Source organism: Poecilia formosa, unplaced genomic scaffold (assembly GCF_000485575.1).
Source record: "Poecilia formosa unplaced genomic scaffold, Poecilia_formosa-5.1.2 Scaffold72, whole genome shotgun sequence".
In the NCBI taxonomy this organism is placed as follows: domain Eukaryota; kingdom Metazoa; phylum Chordata; class Actinopteri; order Cyprinodontiformes; family Poeciliidae; genus Poecilia; species Poecilia formosa.
Genome location: NW_006800011.1, coordinates 1,932,909 through 1,957,243, shown reverse-complemented (window position 1 = coordinate 1,957,243; position 24,335 = coordinate 1,932,909). Strand labels below are relative to the sequence as shown.

At 34.7% G+C, this 24,335-nt stretch overlaps 2 protein-coding genes across 7 annotated transcripts in view; one reads left to right on the top strand and one right to left on the bottom strand.

The window, feature by feature from the left end:
* Positions 1-17: 17 nt before the first annotated feature.
* On the bottom strand, positions 18-20,347 carry tfr1b (transferrin receptor 1b). Of its 3 annotated transcripts, XM_016673262.1 has the most exons (20): positions 20,240-20,342; positions 19,578-19,580; positions 17,899-17,941; positions 17,073-17,280; positions 16,138-16,318; positions 15,175-15,312; positions 14,472-14,556; positions 13,043-13,162; positions 11,104-11,199; positions 10,003-10,142; positions 8,240-8,409; positions 8,042-8,161; positions 6,538-6,623; positions 6,393-6,456; positions 6,257-6,324; positions 5,708-5,775; positions 4,999-5,089; positions 4,692-4,919; positions 3,745-3,894; positions 18-2,935 (listed from the first exon to the last, which is right to left on the bottom strand). In XM_016673262.1, exons 3-20 carry the CDS (start codon positions 17,929-17,931, stop codon positions 2,723-2,725), a joined length of 2,259 nt encoding a protein of 752 aa, XP_016528748.1. In that variant the 5' UTR covers positions 17,932-17,941; positions 19,578-19,580; positions 20,240-20,342; the 3' UTR covers positions 18-2,722. The 3 variants fall into 3 exon arrangements, with proteins under 3 accessions (XP_016528748.1, XP_007555784.1, XP_016528749.1); XM_007555722.2 differs by lacking the exon at positions 19,578-19,580 and having other exon boundaries at positions 20,240-20,347; XM_016673263.1 differs by lacking the exon at positions 11,104-11,199.
* The window catches only part of sh3kbp1 (SH3-domain kinase binding protein 1), a 71,038-nt gene continuing 55,547 nt past the window's right edge, over positions 8,845-24,335 (top strand). Inside the window, exon 1 of one of the 4 annotated variants that reach the window (XM_007555724.2) lies at positions 8,845-9,153. In XM_007555724.2, coding sequence (XP_007555786.1) covers positions 9,081-9,153 — 73 coding nt within the window. In that variant the 5' untranslated portion in view covers positions 8,845-9,080. The remainder of the gene's footprint in view (positions 9,154-24,335) is intronic. The other 3 variants (XM_016673265.1, XM_007555723.2, XM_016673264.1) reach the window with 3 other exon arrangements.

Sequence of the window (24,335 nt, the reverse complement as noted above, 5' to 3'; positions counted from 1 at the left end):
ACCAGACAGCAGGGGTAAGTGATGCTTAGCCAAAGAGTTTATTAAATTTGTATGCTGAATTTAGAAACCACATTACAGATTTCATATTCAATATTGTACAAGCCATCAATTTGAAGAGGTTTAGACACAGTATACTGAATTAAAATTAACTTTTGAGACATTCCTTTGTTTATTTAAAGAGATTTAACAACCAGATCGAACATTTATGGAAATTAATTCATAATAGCAAGGTTTGAAACAAGTTTAGGTAACAGTATATTGAGAGGCAAATGCATGCACAGGTTTGATTCATTGAATAATTCTTATGTAGCTTGTAAATTGCTTTTAAGCAGTGATATATTTGGCGCTAGTGAGGCTTACAGTATTCAGACACTAATGATAATAACACACAGTAAATCTAAAACAGATGTTGAACTGCTGAACTCGATGATGTAGAAGAAAGAGGTGGGCAATCGTTTTAAAAACAACTTTTCAAGATGAGGATCGTTGAGTAGATAAATATACCATCTAACCTACTCTTAGAATTTCACAATTTCATTCTGTAATTTTAAGACTTTTTTATCGTAATTTTACAACTTTATTCAAGTGATTTTATGATTTTATTCTCGTAAGTTTACGGCTTTATTCTCAATTTTCTGATTCTGGTAATTTTACAACTTTAGTAAAAGTAAGAGTGAAAGTCCTAAAGTTACAATTTCTGACAAATTTTTACAATTTTATTGTAAAATTGTACAATAAAACTTTTATAATTTTCTCCTAGTAATTTTACAAAATTTCTTCTCACATTATTCCGACTTTAATCTTGCAATGTTGAGTTTTTTCTAGTGATTTTTCGATTTTATTCTTGCAGTTTTATTTATTTTCTAACATTTTATTTTAGCGTGGACCTAATACTCTGTCGAATTTTGCAATCTGATATTGAAAACATTCATATTGTTGTAATTTATTGTGCTGCTCAAGTCTAAATGTACTAAATGTTGACAACTATAAATTTCCAGAAGTTATAAATTGTGGATTGGTCCACTGCCCACCTCTCCCAGTAAAGTTCCTCCAGTGTAAAACCATTTTCGAAATCTAAACAGGAAAAAAAAAATAGCTGCACAGAAACTACATAGGTCCAGAAGCCTGATTTTAACACACACACAGAAACCCAACCAATAAACCCAAGAAATGAATATTTCAAGTATAAAACTCTGGGAAACACTGTCCCCGATAAGCTGTTCCACCCTGGAAGTGAAATATGAGAGGCACTGCTCCCGATAAATACACACAAACACAAAAAATACACAGAAAATGGTAGACAAAAGCTACCGTCATTGGTCGGCATTATGGAAGACGCTGCTCCCGATAATGGATATTAATTATGGAAGGCACTGCTCCCGATAACGCCATGATCCTAATACGTGCTCCAACACAGACCGTGCAAGATAAACGGCTTGTTAGAAATTATGGGACCAATTAGAGCCTTGAGGTTGCACAGAATCATTTTACCAAATATTGACTTTAAGTAATTAGAGCAGGGGTGTCCAAAGTGTGGCCTGGGGGCCATTTGGGCACATGGAGTGATTTTGTGTGGCCCCCAACTGCAATTAAAAAATGATACAAATTTGGCCCAGAGATGGAGAGTTTTAATTTGTAATATTGGTTAAATTATTACCAATATAATTTCCCTATAAACTTTCATCTTTTTATATCCAGAGTTTTTCTTGAAAGGCCAATTTTGTTTCCCTTAATTTGATTTTATTTTTTAATTGAATTTGGCTAAGAAGAAAGTGACCTAAATTCTGTCATTATTATAGAAAATAACATTATTCAATCAAGTTTAGACAAAACTGAAAACAGCAAACGTCCAAAATCTACAGCAGTGTATCAAGGTCATCGAAGAGAAAATAAAGAGTAAATTTCTGCCAAAAAATTCAGAAATTTTGAGATGATTCTCGCAAAATTTTCTACAAAAACCTTGAAAATTTCTGTGTTATTTCTTTTTAAATTTTGCTGAGAAAATTTCTGAGTTTAATCAATACATTTATGAAGTTTTTGGTGAAGATTTACTGCACCTTTCATTTATTTTTATTATTTACGACAGCTTTAATACACTGTCATAAAAATTCTTTACAAGTTTTGAAACAATACAATAAAATAATTTAAAAAAATAAAAATTGCGCTACTTTCTTTACTTGGATTTTTTTTACTTTTGAGTCGACAATTTTGACCCTCGAGACAAAAACTTTGGACACCCCTGAATTGCTCAGATCCAGAAAAACAATTTGCAAATTTGGTTTGATTTTCTATATTTTGTTTCTCCCAGCAGTTTTGAACGTCTTGAGTTCAAATGGGAGACGTGCGAGCCAGGAAGGTGAAATCCTAACGTTATCCGATGCTCCGTTTCCTCCGATGCTCCGTTAGGGAGTCGTTGTTGTAGCAGATGCTGCTGTGGCTTTCGACAGTATAACCGTCATAATTATGGAAGGCACTGCTTCCGATAATGCTGTATAAAAAGACAAACAATAAATATAGTGGGCACTGCCACTGATAAATATCAAAGAACTAAAAGTATAAATAAGGTTTCAGTGCTTTGAGGAGGCGATTTGTTTAAGGTTCACAGTTGTTGTTTTTTTCTAGATTTTGTGACTCGCTTGTGCTTCAGGTATTTAAACGTTGGAGCACTATAATTAACCTTCATGCAGCTTCACACACACGCTCAGATTTCCTGTTTCCAGCTTCAGATTTCGTCGTCGATGTCCCGGACGTTGGCGGCCATGGCGTTGGCGCATCCCTGCAGGTTCCAGGTGGCCAGAGCCAGGTGGAGGCGGAGCTTCTCCATGTCCTGCGTTTCAGCGATGGCCGCCAAGGTGTGGGGCCCGCGGCCCAGCAACAGGTGGCGGAACGGGGCCTCGACAACGGAGACATACGGAGAAAGGAGGGAGTGCTCAACCTGAGAGAGGACAGACAGAAAAGGGTTTGGTTTTATCAACAATTACATTCAATTCAATTCTGAAATACCTTACTTATTCTAATAAATGTCATAACAAAATCTTACCAAGTAATTTTGGTCTAGTTTCTGGTGCACATGTCTTATTACACTTGAAATAATCTTACTTAATATTTAAGTAAATAATTCCTTAAAAAAGTTCTAGTTTTACTGGCAGATTGTTATAACGTGGGAAAAATATCATAAGTGAAATAATCTGCTCATGGAACTAGAACTTTTTCATCAATATTAATGAATTATTTACTTAAAGCAACCCTCTATATCTCGCTGTAAAGTTACTTTTGAGTTAGTTTGTCTTATTTCAAGTTTATTCATTTTTACACTAGAAACTAGACCAAAAATACTTGGTAAGATTTGTGTTTTTGCAGTGAAAGGTGAGAAGGATCTATGATAGCAGTCAGTCTCACAACGACCCTGAAGAGGCCTCTGACCGACAGTCGTATGACAAAATGTGTTCTCATTACACAAAACTTTATTTATATTCAATGTTTGTGTTGAAAAAACACAATCTTGCCTTTACGACGTTTCAATTGTAATGGCAAAAAATGGAAGCTAAAGGGTTTGGAAAACATCTGGCCACAGCTGTGGTTTGGTTTGCAGCCAGTGAGTTACACAGCAAACCACAGCTGGACCAGAGAGGTGAGAAAAAATACAGAATCAGAACAAGAGTTTCTACTTCTGCAAAACGATCTCATTGCTTAAATAAACCGCAGCGAGTAATCACCGTCCGTTACGATCTGCAGCGATCTCACCTTCATGATCCTGTCGTTCAGGATTCGACAGGATTCGTTATCCGTCAAGTCCGTGTTGGCGATGGCGCTGGTGATGGCGTCGGCCGCTCGCTTGTAGGAGCCGCGGGCGCGATTCAGCCAGTTGGGACTGACGTCCTTCAGCTGACCGGACTGGAAGGAAGAAAACACAGATGAACACTTTTAGGGAACAGATCACAGGTGTCGGACTATGAATGTCCAAAAAGGCCTGGTTGAGGCACAATGTACTTATAAAGCTACTTGTTAACAAACTGTTACAATTCATCTGCGTTTGATTAGCACTCCTTAAAACATAACAGTTTTAACATCTTTTCACATTGATGTAATTTGTCCCTGTGGACCCCCTGCATGTTATTGTTTATATCTGGAAATTTCAAGTTAAATTGACAACTTAACAGCTAAAACCAATGCTAGTCATCGTTAGCGAGCAGCTTTTTGTCCTCCAGCAGAGAGATGGAGGATCTTACATCACGCTGCATACAAATGAAAACTGATCTGATTTGACTGATAAAATAACATTTGAACACATCTTACAAACAAATCTTAAAGTTCAATTTATGAGACCATTTATAGACTAGTGGACCACATAAATAGATCTGGTGGGCCAGATTTGGCCCGTGGAACTTGAGTTTGAAACCTGTGTAATATGATAATATTCTGGTAATATTTTATTCTCATAAATAAAAACAATTAAAGTCTTAGCCTGGCTTTAATATTCTGTTGTAACGTTTTCCTGAAGTCAAAGACCAAAGAAATAGAAGCTGTAACAAACACGTGTGAAACAAGATGGCCGCCGCCCAGGATGCAGATTTTCCAAAACTGAAGTCATTAAAAATTAATCAATAAAATCAATGTATCACCCAGCCCTCATCTTGACAAATCCATTTAATTCTATGAAAAATGAATCCTGAAGGTGAAAAGGTCCGAACCTGAGTGAGCTGGTTGACCCGTTTGTAGACCTGGACCACAGCTTTGGTGATGGAGCCGTAGTATCTGCTCACATCCAGACCCAGTAGGTGGTCATGGACCAGACGCAGCACCATCAGGCCGGCGAACCGCGCCGCCGTGGCCGTGACGTTGCTGGTGCGTTGGCTGGTCCGGTAGTTCAGGTGGTCCATGTTGTCCAGGCCGGTGCCGTAGTAAGGGTACGACTCGGACTTTAAACAGAACCACAGCAAAGTCATATTTAAGACCACAAAAAACATTAAAAAAATTATGTTTAAGAGTAAAACTTACATTTGATTGGATGAAGTGGAAACACATGGAGGGGATTCCAGCAAAAGCCAGGAAAGGATAAGCAGGATCTTCTACAGACATCGTCCTCAGTCTGCAAGCAGGACAAACGATTTTCAAAAATACATTTTTTCTACGGCAGCGGTGGATTTGGCTTTAAAAACTCAATTTAACGCTGAGCGCTGTGTAATAATCCCACAGTAATAAACTGTGGGATTATTACACTACAAAAACACAAAGTCGTAAGTATTTTTGTCTAGATTCATTTACAAATATATGAAATAAGAAAAAACGACCTTACAAGTAACTTTTCAGCAAGAAATAGGAGCTTATTTAAAATAAATAATTGCTTAATATTAATGGAAAAAGTTCTACTTCCATTGGCAGATTATTTCACTTCTAAAACATTTTTCCCATATTATAAATTAAATAATCTGCCAATGGAGTTGGTACTTTTCTCATGAATGTTAAGGAATTATTAACTTAAAGAAGAAAAACCAAAAGTTATTTAACTTTGATTCATGGTGTTCTTCCATGTATTTAGTTTTTGGGGGATTACCTAGTTGGTTATTTGTTATTTTATAGCTAAATACCTCTGTTTGTTAGTCTGTAATGTTTGTTTTATGTGCACTAAATGGTGAATTAAAAATAAATAAGAAAATCTCCATGCATTTGAAAAAATAAAAACATTTTAAGGGGATCTCCTCCTTACACGCTGGACTCCCAGTTACTTCCTCCCATCGCCTGGTAAATTGACACAGATTTTCTAGGCATGTTCACCTGAAAGAAACAGACAAATGTCACAATAAATCAAATCATCACAGGATTAATTAAAATGAGCTTGATTATTTCCATTTGGACAACAATGGTTAAAAAGATACTTCCCTTTAATACCATTAAAAACCCACCATTTTGAAAAATACTGCAAACATTTGAGTAAAAAAAATCCTAACTGGCACTTTTATGTGTTTTCAATTTTGATAACAAAGACTTTATAATCTATTTTAATTGTTGTTTTGGTTGTTTGTTGATTTATTTGGCTATTTAAAATGTTTACCAGTTCAAATGCAAGCTATTCTTTAGAAATTGAAGGTGTTTTTGTTTATCTTTGGGAGGGAATACCAATACACCATTATTATTATTATTATTATTATTATTATTAGCTGAAAATGGTCTTAAAATGACAACATTATGATTTATTTCAGTAATTTTTCGCCCAGCAGCTTCAGTTAGTTTGCGGTTCATCATAAAGTTGTTTTACCTCCTTCATCGTGGTCTCGATGAGGCTGTACAGCAGCGGACTTGCAGAGGCGATAAACCTTTCTTGACCTGTCAGACATGAACTTCATCAGTTTTAGCCACTTTTCCCAACATGTTTTGTTTTTTACAGTGCGTACCCATGACTGCTCCATCCAGGTTGATGTATGTAAAGACACTTCGGTCAACAGAGGACATGTAACCCTAAAAACAACAAAACAAAAAGACTTATTTAAGCATTTTTCTACCTAAGCAGAAAGTTCAGTTTAAACATGTAGTTCTTACCTCCAGCCACTCGGTGGCGCCAACATTTCCAAACTCTCCTGCGCTCCAGCTTGCAAATATTATGCTTCTTCTCGGCCTGAAGTTATCTAAAACAGGGACAATTTTTAAAGTTTTAAACCAGCAAAATAGCTTAAACTTTTTAATATCAACATTCAGTTTTAATATAAAAGCATGTAAAGCTTTTATGATGAAGGAAGAATAAGGTTCCTACATATTTTTAGATAAAAATGTCATAACTTTCCAGATTTTTCTCAGAATCTTTTGTTCTGTTTGAAAATCAAAAACTCCTCACATTGTGGATTGAGGATTAGAGTTTCCCAAACCAAGTCATTATTTGGTTTGTATAAAATACTTTTTATAAAAATAGTAATTTTTGTGCAAAGAGACAAAAAAATTCTTAAATACTAGAAACATTATTTGATGTAGGATTCTTGTACAAAGTGGAAAATGATGGGCTCACTCAAGCTAATCTGCTAATACAGAGCTAATTTTTTATTTAGCTCTTTAGCATTTTGGGTAATTTTAAAATCCATTAGCTTCCCTTAAATTATTTTTTCTGGATAAATTCTAAACCGCTAATTTAATTGGCTTTTTTGTAAACATTTAGTTGAATAAAATACAATATTTGTGCTGAAGTTTTGGTTACTGACTTAAGAATCCTTTAAGTAGTTAGAAGTTTATATTTATGCTCTTATTTTTGCTTCCGTTTCCTCTTTCTTTTCCACCCAGTAACTTTATTTCAAATTTACAGGAGCAAAATAAAACATGGATAGTAAAGAACAAGACATAAACACATACAATATTTAAGGGGATTTAATTCCTTAAGAGTTAGCAAACTTCTTAGCTAGCAAACAATAGCAAGTGGTCATTCACCACCATGGCAAACAACAGACTGAACTTTTAAATCTCTCCACAGAGTGCCAGTTGCATGGGTATCCAATATGGTTTAAGTTTGGGGTGACAGCTTCACCAATTTCACTGCAAAAAAACAACGTCTTACCAAGTATTTTTGTTCCAGTTTCCAGTGTAAATTTACTAATACAAATGACTCCCAGTTGTACAATCTTTGTTGTAATCTTTGTTGTCCAAAAACTAAATTACAAGAAATAAGCAAGAAATAACTCAGTAATTCATTAATATTGATGAAACAGTACTGGTTCCATTGGCAGACACATTCACTTACAACAAACTATTTTTCCCATGTTATAAGTAAAAAAATCTTACAATTGAACTTGTACTTTCTCATCAATATGAATAAATTATCAACTAAAAATAAGTTCCTACATGTTACTGAAAAGTTATCTTTAAGTTAGTTCTGTCTTGTTTCAAGTGTATTAATATATTGGCACTAGGAACTAGACCAAAATACTCGGTAAGATTTTGTGTTTTTGCAGACTAGCAGCTGCCTAAAGTTTGTTTTTCCTGTTTCTTACATTCAGAGATAGAAGTAAATAACAGTAAATGTAAAATGAGTAAGAAAAACATGATATTTACAACTTCTTACCTTTTTTCACCATCTCCTGGAACGCCTTGGCCAGTTCGATCAGCACCGAGGTGCCAACAGTGGCCTTGGTGTAACCTCTCCCCCAGGCATCCCTCTGAGCTCCCAGCACAACATAACGATCTGAATATTCAAATTAAAACTCAGCTCAGCACCCTTATATTTAATAACTAAGATCACAAAACAACAGAAAAAACCTACCAGGATCAGTAAACCCTTTGATCACGCCGAACACATTGTGGATCTCCTTGTTGACCAACACGTTGTTCACCTCCACAGTGATGTTCTGGCTCCCACCCAGCTTGTAAACCACAGACTTTAGCTCACCTTTGAAGTCACTGTTTGTTTCTACTTCAGGGCCACCAATTTTCCTGAGAACGACAGACAGAAAAGGTCATTTTATGTTTTCAAATTAAGGGGTTTTAATGATTTATTGGAATTGCTCTTTTTTCGGTAGCGTGATTATGCTAAAACTGACAAAACTGGGTGCATAACTTTGTATTTATTGTGGATTTTCCATTTTGCACACTCATAATTATGCAAATAAACTCAGATATATTAAGGCATCCTCCAACTCCTCCATCTGCTTTGTGAAACTTCTGGAAAAGTACTTGAAAGCCTTTATCTGTTCAAATGTGATTCTTTCAACATTTAAATCAGTTTTAGAAAGTCTGAATGTATATATTATGTCTAAATCAGGGATGTAAACAATTAATCAACTTAAATTTTATTGTCAATGGTTTATTAGATTAAAATTGGTTGTGATCTATTAGTAACGACCACTCCTTCTTTTAATACTGTAGTTTGGCCGCCATCCAGCAGAGGGCGCTGCTGGTCATCTTTAAGCGGAACCGCTCAGAAACAAAATGGCGGAGCTCTCTCTGGACGGGAAAGAGAAGCAATTCAAACTGAGTCCTTTGTGGGACATAAAAAGCACTTTATACGGCTCTGTTATAAAATATAAACATTCAACAAGCTCATTAAATTTCACCTTAAGAGCTTCATGGCGAAGCAGCGTCAACCTCTCATTTAAAGACGACTGATGTGCTACGAAGGAGATGATTTAATGACAAAAGACATGGCGCCAATAAGCACGGTTGATTTTCAAGACTGTGGTGAGTTAAAGCACTTTATAGAGCAAAGTTTTGACATTCCTTCAACCACAGACAACACAATATCTCTTTTCAAGGGGTATCAAGTACTTTGCATGTTTTATTCTTCTTTTAATTTTCTATTTAGCAACCTAAAACGTTCCTGTTTTGTTTTATTTTGTAAATATTTGTGAGTTTAACTATGTGAAAAAACACAATTTTCTGTTTAGTCTGTCAGTATTTGATACAACAAACACAAAATTATGTTAAAATTGAAAGTTTTCTTAATACTGTGAAAAATGTAGGCCTTTGTGTTATAAGGATAAAATCCAGGTTTTTCTTTGCTGTCAAAGAATTCAGAAATTTGTAGATTAACCTCAAAAATATATTACAAAAAACCCCCAAGAATTTGAGTTTGAAAAGTTGAAAATGTGCTAAAAGATGAGAAATTTTGAGGTTAATCTAGAAAATTTTCTAGAAAAAACATGGAAATTTTCTGAGCTTGAAAAGTCTATTTCTGACATTTGAAGCTCAGAAATTTTTCAAAAGTTGAAATGTTTGTTACTTTTGAAACTCAGACTAAAGTCTGAGGTTTTTTTTAAATCAAATTTCTGAGATTAATCTCAAAATTGTACTTTTTTTCCTCCTCTCTCTACAATGGGCCTAATACGCTGTCATAGTTATGCTTAGATTCACTCATTAATTGATAACTTGCATCTCTTTTCTGAATCCACAATGAAATTCAATCTTGAGCACCCAATTACTGTTTTTAAGAATAACTTAAGTTGTGCCGTATAACCTCCACCCTGAAACAAAAACTGTTTGGCTACATCAGTCATGCAGTATCGTCTGTTTTAATTGTAAGTTGCTAACATTAGAAGAGTTGTAGCCGAGCTGGCAGTGATGGTCTGGGCCGGGATTTTTGGGAGGCCAGCTGACTCCGTAGGGGCAAACAGAGTGTGGTTGAAGGACGGGAATCCAGTAGTGTAGGGGTCCCCAGAACCAAGATGGACCTGGAAACAAAAGATGAATGAATAGGAAACCTTTTTTTTTTGTTTCCTGCTGGGTGAAGTCCCCTTGCAGGGTGACGGCGCACGCGCAAGAGGCACTTGGTGGAGGGCAAAAGGCTCCTCACCTATGATGACCACCATTGGTTTTATCCGTTATCTTAAATGTATGTGTGATATATATATATGAAAGAAAAAGGGACACAGTGCTTTGCTACTAATAGTCAACACTACAAGAAATAGATAAGGTCAGAAAAAGTTTTTAACTAAAAAAAAAAATAGCGAGGGAGAGGAAAGTAATCAGTTATGCTAGATTGACTTTGATAACTGTAACATGTAGATGCGATGTGGAATTCTGCGCGTTTCGGTTCAGTTACAATATAAAAAAAGGCGACCAACTCTGACAGAGCATCAGCAGTTAGCTAAACAATTTAAACACCTGCGCTGTAGCTAATAGCTAATCTACTACAGTAATCACTTATTAATAATCGCAAATAAACATAAAGCCTAAAAACTAGGGATTGATCGGCACACCTCTACTAAAAACATAATACTGTAACAGACTGAATGTTCTGTTCTTTGTGTAGGAAATGCTTGAGTGCTTTTTTTTGGTGCTGAATCTTGATTCATTCGTGGCGTTGTTGTCAGTCAGTTGCTATGGCAACGAGTCTGCATGTAACATGGCCGACACAGAACAGGGAAAAAAAGAATACAACCATTGATTTTTAGTTATTCTTAACGGTTTTTCTGCGTTATTTTTCCCTTTGCTTTTGTGGACTGCACTAAATTAATAATTCCTACATTTATAGGTGTCATTTTGTTGACAGGATTGTTCTACCGCGGCAGCACGGCTACGGATGGCATGTAAAAGAATCGTCTTTTTGCCCTCCAGCGTTGTGCCTGAAATTTCCGGATGAAAACAATGATGTGCAAGGAATCTATATTTGAGTTTATGTTTTGAACTGACGTGTCCGTAGAGTTCGGTGTCTGTAACCAGCTTGTAATCTTCAGTATCAAGGTAGATCAGAACAGCAGAGGCTCCCATCTTGGCGGCGTTGTCCACCTGAAACACAAAAACAGAATGGTCAAACAGCATTCTTTTCAACATTTTCTCTTGCTTGTAGAAAAAGTCAACAATAGTGAGTTTAAAGCAAGTAATAATCAACCTCAAATTGTTGCTTATTGGACCTGTTCTAGTTATTTCCAATTGGACAAAAACTGCAGAGAGCAAAACTGGAGCTAAAACTGTCTCATAACTCACAGATGCACAGACTAAGATTCACAAATGCAAAAGATTAGATCCACAAATGCACAGCATGAGAATCATATGATTGGCTGAAACAAGGAAGCTATCTGATCGGTTGCTGATCACCCAATCAGATAAGACCATTTGTTAAAAAAAGACTGTGAATGTTGAGATGTCAGGGGAGTCTCAAAATTCACACACAAATGCAGCGTCCCCACGCTTTTCTGGGTAAAAAAATCAATTGAGAAACGCACCCCCCACCCCTCCCCGGGTCAACAATTTCCGGCCCCCCACCAGAGAAGGGAAAAGTTATGTGGCCCTCACAGGAAAAAGTTTGGGGACCACTGGTCTACACTTTTATTATTTGACACAGTGCAGTGTGAAGGTGAACCACACAGAAATAAAGGCTTTCACACGTCTATCTGTGTGTAACTGTAACAGGGTTTTATTTAAATAATATTATAGATGTGGAGTTTGTCAAAATTTGTTTATTTATTCTTTTAATTTATTTTGTTTAGTCAATAAACTGTTTCTCCAGACATTTATCGGTGTATTTACTCCGCTCTTGGCAGATGGTGGTTACCATAGTAACCAGTAACTGACAGCTCCACTGCCCCGCTTTCTCTGTTGCCGTTGGTAACTGTGGTATGTATTAGGGTCAGCTCTGTGTTTTCTTCACAAATATATTTTAACATATGCTTTTGACAAATTCAATCCTATCCAGTGTTTCATGAGTAATTTTGCTGTTTTGTGTGTTTTTAACGCAGCATTATTGATGTTGTGCATTTTAGCTGTGTTTAATTTTACAACTGCTAACTGCTCATTGGAAGCTACAGCTTTTAGCTTGCTTACTTGTTGTATTTTATTTAATGTGTAGGAGCAGAAGCTACTCAGCTCATGTTAACCACCAACTCGATTTCCTCTTTTGTTAGAATAAATACGGTGAACCTGAGTGAGTCTGTCATGAAGACAAACCTACCAGAGCTGAGACAAACATAGAAGGGTTACATATTTAATCAGTTTGTTCTTTGGGAACAGTCGAAAGTTCGTTCCCAAAGGAAGTGCTCTTGTCCTTGGTAGTGCCTTGTGAAATCGCCATCAAATTAATATCCATGTCTTTGAAGACAACCGGCTCCTTTTCAAGGCAAACTTCCCCAGCCAGGTCAGTTTGTTCTTTGGGAACAGATGAAGGTTCATTCCCAAAGGAAGTGCTCTCCTCCTGAGAGACACTCTGGTCCAAGTCCTTTCCAGGAAGGAAATAGTCAAACAGTTTCTGCATTCTTGTTGTGACCAGATAACCAAGTCCAAAATCAACTGGAAAAATTAAGGGGTAAGGCATTTTGTGTCCGACGCGAAGCTGCGTTTCACAGAATTGTTTGGATCCTGACTGATTATGAACTGATGATGAACATACAGAGATTGACAATAGATTTTTATATGATTGAACTGTTTCATTTTTGGTTTTCCATATCTGCTGCGGTATAAGTTGACTTAAGCCAATTATCCATTATTATTTTTAAACAATCCTCTGGTGAGCTAGCTGTAGCGTCGCACTTTGAGCTAACGTAACAAATAAATGGTTGTTTATGTGCAGTACCTCGTGGACCACTAGGGGGCACCCGCGACCACCACAGTTTGAGAAAGACTGATCTACACATACCTGTTGTGCAAAACTGATTTTTCCGGCTCGCAGCAGCAGGACGGCGCCTTTCAGGTCAACTTTTCCCTGAACAAAGTCCAGATCCTTCTGACGGCCGTAGTTCCCGTACACCAGCCGGCCCTGCAGGCGTCGGGAGAAAATGAAGCTTTAATTGCAGCAGAACGGCTGCATCTTATGGTTCCAACTCTGAGTTGGCTAAGAATCAGAAACTGCAGGTTAAAGATTTAAATATTGGAGACCAGAACGTTGTGGTTACTTGTCAACAAGCAAACCTATCTTTAATTTTTTCCAATAACGTAATTCAATAACTTTTATTTTATGGAAACAAAGCCATTTATTTATTTGTTTTCATTGGGTGTAACCTGAAATAGACAAAATATTAATTTTATTTAAGTAAATGCTGAATCCAAAAATTCTTTGTGATGAGAAAAAGTTCGCATTTAATTGCTTGTTTTTTTTTGTTTTTTTTTGTTTTTTATGATTTACAGAATTTTTTATAGCTTGTAAAAGAGGTTTAAAATTGGGGAAACAATTTCAGCGACTTTTTTCTTTACCGAAACTGTTGTTTACCAATTTATTTAATTAATTAAAATGTATTTATTTTCATATTTCTGGTTATTCAAACTAAAGGGATTTTTTTTTATAATTTCATTGTACCCACAAAAGGTTAATTAGGTTTTGACTAATGAAAAAATCATATCTTTTCAAATTTTTTATTTATAAAGATGCCAATATTGTAATAAGACAAAAACAGATATTTATATGTAGTATTATAATTATTTTTTTTCTATATTTGTGTAATATTCATCTTTTTAGGATTGTTTTGCAAGTCTGTGGTTTTTTTTTATTTTATTTTTTACTTAAATACAATGGCTTTGTTTGGAACATCTCTAAATGTATTTATTTTTTTCATTTACATTTTCATCATATTATAAACTATTGATATGCATCTGTGCATCAAAATTTAAAAAGCTATTGTATGACAGAAAAAATATCAAAGCATTACATTTTATCCTATGTTATTACTATTTAACTATAAGGTAAAATAGATTATAATTGGGTTTCACAAAAGATGAAATAAAAATATTTCCCAAATTTAGTATATAAACAAACCCATAATTTAACGCAAAAGATAAGTTTTTTGGTGATTCAATGCAGAAGTGAATCACTGTAATAAACAGACTTATTGTAAGGATTTAATGCAGGTGAGGTTTACTGGAAAAGAAGCCTAAACAGTCTAATAATACCCAGAGCCGTTCTGTAACAGTTTAAGTGTCAATAAGCTAATGGTCTGGTTGAGATTAATGCCACGTCTAAACCGATTTAAGGTGTTTAAACCTGTAATACGGTTAAGGCGTCAGAAGACCGAGAATCCTTCAGAATGGTCCTGAGAAGTTGAGAGGTTAAAGGTCACGTCCTAATAACTCACCTCAACTCTGCCCGGTTTGCTGTAGGCCAAATATCCCACAGGCTTGATGACGTCTGAACCAAAGTAAACGGTGTTGGGGTTCTGGCTGTAAAAGCAGAAGGCGAAGCTATCAGTGGGTTGTTCACTTATATAATAAAATTTAAGACCACGATACAAGTGTCTTAAACTAATGAATAATTATCGATATTGACTGATATTAAATAATTATCTATCAGTCTATATCGATAATTATTCATTAGTTTTTTGTTTTTGTTTTAAATGTCTGAAATACTACCAAGCTGGTGGCATGACCACCTGTTTTATCAACAGTTTTCACTCTATCCTGTAGATTTTTATTTTTAAGCAGTTATGAAGCACAGAGGGGGAACCTGAAACTGCTGCTGAACTGTCAGTTACTCAGCATGTCGTTGCTAGGCAACCACAGTTGGGGGGGGGGAGGCTGGGGGGAACTTGAAACTGCTTCTTACCCAGCAGATTGTTGCTTGGCAACCAAAGACTAAGCCAGTTGGTTGATTCCACCAACATTTCTTAGCTGGCTGTGAGAGGTTGAGCAGATAAAGTGGTTCTGGATCGGAGTTCAGTGAATATTCTACACATTGAATATTATATATTTATAGATTTCCTATAAATTGCTCTATAGAAGAGACATCCTGTCGGATCGGTACGTTTTTTTGTAAACCAGAGAAATCGTAATGTCACCGACCTGTCGGGCATCTGCAGCTGAACGTAATGGATGTCTGTCCACGGCGTCATCCCCAACGTCTTGAATGTATCGAAAATCTTGTTCGCCAGACTCATGTCTTCCTCACTTCCTGCCGAGCGGTTCTGCTTATCAAAATCCCTGCAGAGCAAAAGGGAGGCGTTTGATTTTTTGTTTTTCCCATTTGGAAAAAAATATTTACCCTGCTCTGTAGATTCTCCAACCTTTTGCACTTCATGCCGCATAAAACTTTCACAAATACAAAGTTGAAATCTAGACATAGTCTTCTATTGTTGTTTTGTCTTTTTTTTTTTTTAAATCTCAAAATTTATTTTAGCTGTAAATATGACTCTTCTTTTAGGGGAAAGTAAAACTGTACTTCTGCAGGCCAATGTAAATAAACTGGTAATGATTATTTTAATTATTGATTAATCGGGTCAAGAATTGGCACGGAAATTATATTAGTTTTTCATTTAACCACTTAAGATCTTTTTTACATAATAGAAGCACATTAAAATATTTAATTAATTACATTCCTTTTTAAAATAAGAATGTAAGCATTAAATAATGTAGACTATTAGCTAAAGCTATTCTACTTGAGGAGTTTTGGGTAAAACATATTGATAGACACATGATTTTATATGCAAAATGTGCATATACTTTGTACAGTTTGGGCTTAATTACTGACCTCAATAAGTTATTGCAGCAAATTTTTTGAGTCCATATACCAATTAACGATTAATCCATTACTGCATTAGTTGACAATTTTTTCAGCCATAGAACTGTAAAAAAAATCAGACTTAAAAAGTCAACATTAAATCTGCTCCCTTTGACTTTAACAAACCACCTACACCTGGTTATCTGATGATTCAACTAGTTTGACTCCCAGTGTTTACATGGTGAGCTGTGTCCTCAGCGTTAGTGTGAGAATAATTAAATCTGACGCCGAGCGCTTCTATGACCTACTTAAGAGTCTTTTTGAAAGCTTCGCTGCTGAGTTTGCTCGTTAGGAGTTGAGAGACGTCTTTCCAGGACAGAGTCGGCGAAGGTTTCCCTGGATCCATCCCGCCGATTTTATCCGTCGAACTCGGTCCGCAGTCAGACTCAACCTTAGGTTTATGATGGCTGATGAAACCAACCAGGTAGCCTGAATGAGACACACATGATATCCTTACACCTCACAGTGTGAAATGCCAACAAATACGGACCTACATAACATATTGTATACATTAAAAATATATAAATTAGGGCTGCAACTAATGATATTTTAGTAAAAGATTATTCTATGTTGGTGATTAATCAAGTAATTGGATTAAAAAATGGCACGTTCATTTAACCACTTATTTTACACAATATTAAAATTAGGAAAAATGCAAATTAACATAATTATTTTTTTCTTAAATAAAAAAATAAACGTTTTATTGCCTAAAATGCAACAACGTAGTATACTTTTAGAGTATTAATTATCATTTGTAGCAAAAATAAATACTAAATAAAACTTGGATACTTAAATAATCTTTCTACTTCACTTAATTATCAAAAAAGCATATAGCTGGGATGTTGACTATTCTTTTCAATTTACCTGTTAACTGGACAGCAAAAAGGTGCTTAAAGTTTTATTTGTTTTTTACAAAAAAAACTACAGTTAACGATTAATCGATTACTAAATTAGCTGGTGATTACTGGTATGATAAATTCATTACGATGAATTGTTTCAGCCCTACTTCTGTTCAATTTAATTGATTCCAAAGGGAAATTAAATGTCTTAACTCATATTAATTCAAGTTCTTCAAATATAAATACCATCTGACCTCTTTTGCAACAGATGAGGAATTTCAATGTAGAAAACTGTCATTTACAGCATTAAACGTCACATTAAAAAATGAGAAACCGTAACGAACCGCCAAGAAACACCATCAGGGTTCCCAGGATTACGAACGCCACGGTGCGCCTGCTGTGATGCAGCGGCGCCGGCCTGAAGCTCGGCGACCCGGGCGCCTCCGCCGCCGTGTCGCCTTCTGCGGCGTAGTCGGACAGGTTGACCTCGGCGTGCCTCTCGCCGTTCTCCGACGGCTGCAGCGTGAACCTGCTGTACCGCTCGCTGTTCATCTGGAAACGCACAATCAGGGCAGAAAGCCTTGAGTTTTTGAAACAGTGTTGCTAGAGTTGTGTGAAAAGTTGCTAAATATGGCGATGAAGTTGTCTCTTAACTCCGCCCACTTTGGTGAAGTTGTTAAAAATTTGTCTGGGCTGAACTTATGCCTTCATTATAGTTACACTTTAAGGTAAAGAGAAATTATTTAAGAATGACAGAAAATACAAAATACTAAATCTTACCAAGTGGTTTTGTCTAGTTTGTAATTCAAATATCCTATTATACCTGAAAAAAGATACAACTAACTTAAAAGTAAAGCAAGATATATAAGCTTTTTTTATGACAATAATTAATGAACTCCGGGTTAAAAAAATTTAGTAGTTCGGAGGCAGATTTTTATCTTCTTTAAGAAGAAATGTCTCCTGTTTGAATAGGAAAAATCTGCCAGTGGAACTGCTGTTTGTATCTGCATTCAAGAATTATTGACTTAAAGCAAGCTCATATATCTTACTGAGAATTTACTTTTAAGTTAGTTTATATATTTACTTATTTATTTATTTGCACTAGAAACTAGACAAAATACTTGGTAAGATGTTTTTTTTGCAGTGTGAGTTTTGTTCTTTAACACTCACCATCCTCTGAAACTGCGACCTTATCTTGTCCATTGATGCTGTTCTGGAGAGAAATATAAAGAGGTCACAAAGTTATAATCTCACATTCAGTTCAATTAAATTATCACTTTTTTCAAAAGGAAAATTAAATTTAATGATGATACTGTGGGCAGGAAGGTCCTATTGCTAATCAGCTGCTCCCGGTTGTAAAAACAGCAGGGCTGAACAATATGGCTGAAAAACTTATCACGATGTAAGCGTTTGATATCAGTCGATATCAATAATTATTAATTCGTTTTCTTGTTTTAAATATCTGAAATATTGGCAGTTTGGTGGTGTGACCTTCCCTGTTTTATCCAGTTTTCATTTCATGATGTTGTTTTTTATTTTAAAGAAGTTATGAGGTGGAACTTCAAACTGCTGCTGCGCCGGTTACTCAGCAGGTTGTTGCTAGGTAACCATAGAACGCGCGAGTTGCTAGGTAACCAAAGAGCAGTGAGTCACATGGATTCCACCAATCTTGCTTGAATTGAATATTCTATCATGCTACTGATATTAATCAGGTGTCTATCATATGTTATTGATTTGTTGTCCAGCCCTACCTTGTTGCCATTGTTACAGACTATAACTTTATAGTAAAAGAAAGAACTCAACATTTGCAGGAGAAAAAAAGACAGAAAGAAACACCAGGAAGTGTTGAGGATGTGTGGAGAGTCACGTATGCTTTTTATTTTCCACAGAGAGGGGGGAAAGTTTTCCGTGTAAACCTCCTGGGGTTGGGGTGGATCAGAATACACTGTTTAAAAAAACTGTTTAATACACAGAGTTCTGTTTGTGAATGAAACACTGTGTTCCTTGTGTAACGGATTATGGTCAAGTCTAGCTTTTTACTCGCTTTTCTGTAACTAATAATATCATTTCAGCTGAATAATATCAGATAACTGCACACAAAAACACTTCAGCTTCAACAGTCAACAAAATCTCAAATTTGTTTAAATAATAATTTAAATTACATATGTATTCCTGTGAGCCTCAGCTACATAGACAAAGTGTAATTATTTTGTCATTAACTGAGAAATATAATGTTAGCTTTGGGGATGTTAACATAAAGGTTTACCAAAACTGTGCATTTGTTTTTTTGTTGTTTGTTGTTTTTTTTAATTTACAAAGACCTTTGTGGATCTGAATAAAACAAAACTATTGCTTTATTTATTTATTTATTTTTCTCAAAAAATAATCTATGACAAGTAAGTTTAAAGAAACACTCATTCATAAAACGTTTGTAAAACTATCAAAAGCCACATAACTTTAAATTTTGGTCCGGCTGATTTTTTTTTAATATTAAATGTGTGATATTTTGATCAGTCACTCATTACTTAAGTCGCCTTTTTACCAAATATTTTTTTACTCTTGAGTAATTTCTTGGATTGCTAGTTTTTACTTTTACTTGAACAAAAATACTTGAGTAAAATTTTTGGGTACTCTGCCCACCTCTGGTTCTACCTGAAAAAACAGTAATTCCTCTCATTTTTTAAGAAAGTAACTGCTTCGTTTAAAACATGGTTGGGTGAAACAACTGACAGAGCTAAGATTACACAATGAGTAGCTCCTTCCTGTCTGAACAGAAGCAGGAAATAGTAAGAGACTTTAATTGTTGCAACTTCCAGTTTGGTAGATTTATTTTAATGATCACACAGAACTTTCTTCTTTTTTTGTTTTGTTTTTAATAAATAGACGTTGATAACCTAAAAAACATTGAGCGACAAACCTGGTTTATCACCAATCTGTTTATATAGTTAAACAAAATAAAGAGGGAATCTAAATAAAAGAAGGTACAGCAATGCATCTTGTCTTTATCAATTATTTTACAACTAGAGATAAGTATTATTAAGGATTCGGTTGTAGTTTCCGGAAAATATTTAGTAAAAAAATAGCAGATTTCTACAAAGCAAGGAAATATGCTAATTTATTATCTCATAATAGCTTTAACTGAAGCCTGAATGAGAACAAACTCTCTGGCTGCATCAGATGACTCGTTTCATCTGATGCAGCCAGTAATGGTTTCTGATTCAATTACTAGAAACCATGACTGGTTGTTTCATTTGCAGGAAAAATATAATTATTTATATACCACAAGAAAAACAGGCCGTGTTTTTGCAATAACGTAAAAAGCTGACGGATGTGGGAAGCTAATTCAAATTTTAGGCCGAATATTGGTGCATATTGGAGAAGAGTCATTAATATCAAACATTGTTGTGACTTTGACAGGAATTACGTAAAGCGCAATGCGCCTAAAATATATCCGAGCCTGCAATACATTAATAAAATTAATTTATGAAAAGCGTAATATAGTGTAGCTCACCTTAAAGTCGCTCTGGATCTGCCTGAATGAAGGAAATCTAAACGCACAAAACGACAAGTCCTTTGCAAGGGTGGCAGATTCAGGAAGTCCTTCTTCTTCGTTCTTTTTTTTACTGGTGCAATACCGCCACCAACCGGTGAGAAGTATAAATCAGAACGCTTAAGCTCAAAACAAACAAAAAACTAAATTCAGAAGTTAAAAACGAGGCTTTTAGTTTTTTCTCAACATTTATATGTTTTATTACACCAACTTTTTATTTTATGCACAAATGAATACAGCTAATTATATTTTTTTACTCACTGTAAAGTGCTATAACAATGAGAGTCCTATATTTAACTGTAATAAACCAGCTGATAGCAGAAATACCATTACAAGTGGTGTTGCTCAAACTAAGGAGTATACAGTATGTACATTTAAAATCAGGAAAACTAACTTACAAGTAACATTTCAGCAAGAAATAGAAACTTGTTTTAAGTAAATAATTACTTAATAATGACAAAAACAAGTTACATTGGCAGATTATTTAACTTATAACAAGACATTTTTCCCATATTATCAGTGAAATAATTTGCCACTAAAACTAGAACTTTTTCATCAATATTAAGAAATGATTTACTTACAACAAGCTCCTAAAAGTTACTTGTAATTTAGTTTTGTCTTATTTCAGTTGTACTAAAACATTTGCTTTAGAAAGTAGACAAAAAAATTCTTGGTAAGTTTTTGTGTTGAGAATCATTTAGAATTTATAATACCACACAATTTTGCCTGTATATGTAAAATATGTCGACATTTTTGCTTTTAACATGAAAAAGTTTAGGTGCAAAAACTATATTTGCATTTCAGTCTTTATTCTTGATACAGAATAAAATATTTAGGTGTAAATTATGTAAAATGTCATTCATCTGGCTTCACACAAGGTTTTCTGTCCCACTTATAATGAAGCTGTGGCTTTTCAGTGTTCTGTATCTGCAGGATTGTTTTCTGATTGCGATCTTCTCTCTAAGTGTCCTGTTGCTCAGTGAGTAACACTGTAATAGCAGCAGAGTCCCAGATGGTGTCACCTCAGCGCTTTGTGTGAAACTTAACCCTCCAGAGGCGAACCGCCTGCAGATGGAGAAATAAAGCAACAGCACACACAGCATCTGTGTGAAGGAATGGGAAGAAATGGGTTAACACCCATTACAAGCTTTTGTTTTATTATTATTTGCTGTTTTGGTTTTCAGCTTTTTAAATTTCTGTTAATATGACTGAACGGTAAAGACATCTTTTTGTGCCAGTGGGAACAAAAGGCAGATAACTGAGAAGACAAGCTGAAAGAAACATTTCCTGCAGTGCAATAGCGGCTTCTGATACGGGCGAATTGGGCAGATGCCCAGGGCGGCGTCTTCTCTAGGGCAGCATGAGCAGTTTTCTAATTATATCTGTTTAAAAAAAGTAATTATTTTATGAAGGGTAGGACTTTTGATAAAAGTTATGGAAATTAATTTGTGTGTTTAAGTGTGTAATTACAAAAAAAGATGAAAAAAGTTGTGCAGTGAAATTTGTGTATTGATCAAAATGGAACTGTGCACATAACTACGTAAATGTTTGACAAATGTTGCAATTTATTTAATAGTATTAATTTTCTACAGGAAATCTACAAAAAAAATTCTATTTTTGTATTTTTATTGCATTTTTTTGCTGTATTTATAGCATTCTTCTCTCTTCCACATTTTTATATAAATATATAATATACAATATTTACATAAATAAAATATTAAAAGAAGTCTTGGAATGCGTGTCTGTGGTACAATGCTATCATCATGGCATTATGTTTCTATAAATAACATCGACACAGTTTAACTGTTACAGCTCCCTTTTTCTATATGATTGATAATAAATAAATATTAACCTAAGAAATATTTGAAATCCCCTTGCCTTTTTAAATTAATTAAAAAAAAATACTTTACTGAGAGAAATAAATTTACCTGCATTAAGGAATTTTGACCTAATTAAAACTATAATAAATAATTATATTTAGTATAAATTGACAGTTACAGTTCTCTTTTAATTGGTCAGACTTTAGAAGCTTTTAAAAAGGAAAAACTCTGTATATTCATCTGCTTTCTGACAACATATTGCAATAAAATATTAAAAATAATGATTGAAAACTCATTCGGGAAGAAAACTATAAAAAATGTACAAACCCCCTTTAAAAGTGATGCAACTAAAGCCTCATTTTCTCCATAAAAATCGTTTCTTTGTTCACTTCAAGGTCAAGTTGATCACCTGATTGTTCCGTCTAATCAGGAACAAATGAATGACTTTTCTGACTGGTCAGCAGTTTATCTTATCAGATCTTGTTTCCATCTTGGAGCGGCTGATACAAAAACTTTAGATCTTCATCTCTTTGTCCTTTCTTGCATCGTTTAGTCGTGATCTTTTTGCCACCGCCAGCAGATTCTCCATCTTGAAAGACAAACAGAACAGCAGAGCGGTTGGAAAAACTCACCATCTACAGAAAACTGAATTATATGAGCAGACAAAATGTTTCCAGTGTTGCAAAACAATAAGATGGTGTGAAAAATGTTTTCACACTTTCCTGATTTCATATGTTTTTCACACTTTGGTGTTTTCACTTTAAATTTTAGTCAAAAATACCACAAATAAACACAAAATTCAGCTTTTAAATGGAAGCTTTTATTTTTAAAGGAGAGCTAGCTCCTTTTCATAAAGTAAAATTAATTTATTTTTTTCACATCATTTGATAATGCACCATTTATCTAATTATAGATGATACTTAATTTACATTATGTATTGAAAGTGAATGAATTATAAAACTGAATCCATTGTTTTTGTAATTTCAATTTAATTCAGTAAATGATGAAAATGGGTTTAATTAGGAAAAGTGAAATAGAAAAGCATTACATTAAGAGTTTTAATGTAAGCAGAGTAGGTGGTAGAAAAAGAGGTGGAATTAAATTAGTTTGTATTGTTTCTCTGTGTTGAAGCTTATTAGTAATAATTGCTAATATTTTTATTAATNAATTATATTTTTTTACTCACTGTAAAGTGCTATAACAATGAGAGTCCTATATTTAACTGTAATAAACCAGCTGATAGCAGAAATGCTATTACAAGTGGTGTTGCTCAAACTAAGGAGTATACAGTATGTACATTTAAAATCAGGAAAACTAACTTACAAGTAACATTTCAGCAAGAAATAGAAACTTGTTTTAAGTAAATAATTACTTAATAATGACAAAAAACAAGTTACATTGGCAGATTATTTAACTTATAACAAGACATTTTTCCCATATTATCAGTGAAATAATTTGCCACTAAAACTAGAACTTTTTCATCAATATTAAGAAATGATTTACTTACAACAAGCTCCTAAAAGTTACTTGTAATTTAGTTTTGTCTTATTTCAGTTGTACTAAAACATTTGCTTTAGAAAGTAGACAAAAAAATTCTTGGTAAGTTTTTGTGTTGAGAATCATTTATAATTTATAATACCACACAATTTTGCCTGTATATGTAAAATATGTCGACATTTTTGCTTTTAACATGAAAAAGTTTAGGTGCAAAAACTATATTTGCATTTCAGTCTTTATTCTTGATACAGAATAAAATATTTAGGTGTAAATTATGTAAAATGTCATTCATCTGGCTTCACACAAGGTTTTCTGTCCCACTTATAATGAAGCTGCGGCTTTTCAGTTTTCTGTATCTGCAGGATTGTTTTCTGATTGCGATCTTCTCTCTAAGTGTCCTGTTGCTCAGTGAGTAACACTGTAATAGCAGCAGAGTCCCAGATGGTGTCACCTCAGCGCTTTGTGTGAAACTTAACCCTCCAGAGGCGAACCGCCTGCAGATGGAGAAATAAAGCAACAACACACACAGCATCTGTGTGAAGGAATGGGAAGAAATGGGTTAACACCCATTACAAGCTTTTGTTTTATTATTATTTGCTGTTTTGGTTTTCAGCTTTTTAAATTTCTGTTAATATGACTGAACGGTAAAGACATCTTTTTGTGCCAGTGGGAACAAAAGGCAGATAACTGAGAAGACAAGCTGAAAGAAACATTTCCTGCAGTGCAATAGCGGCTTCTGA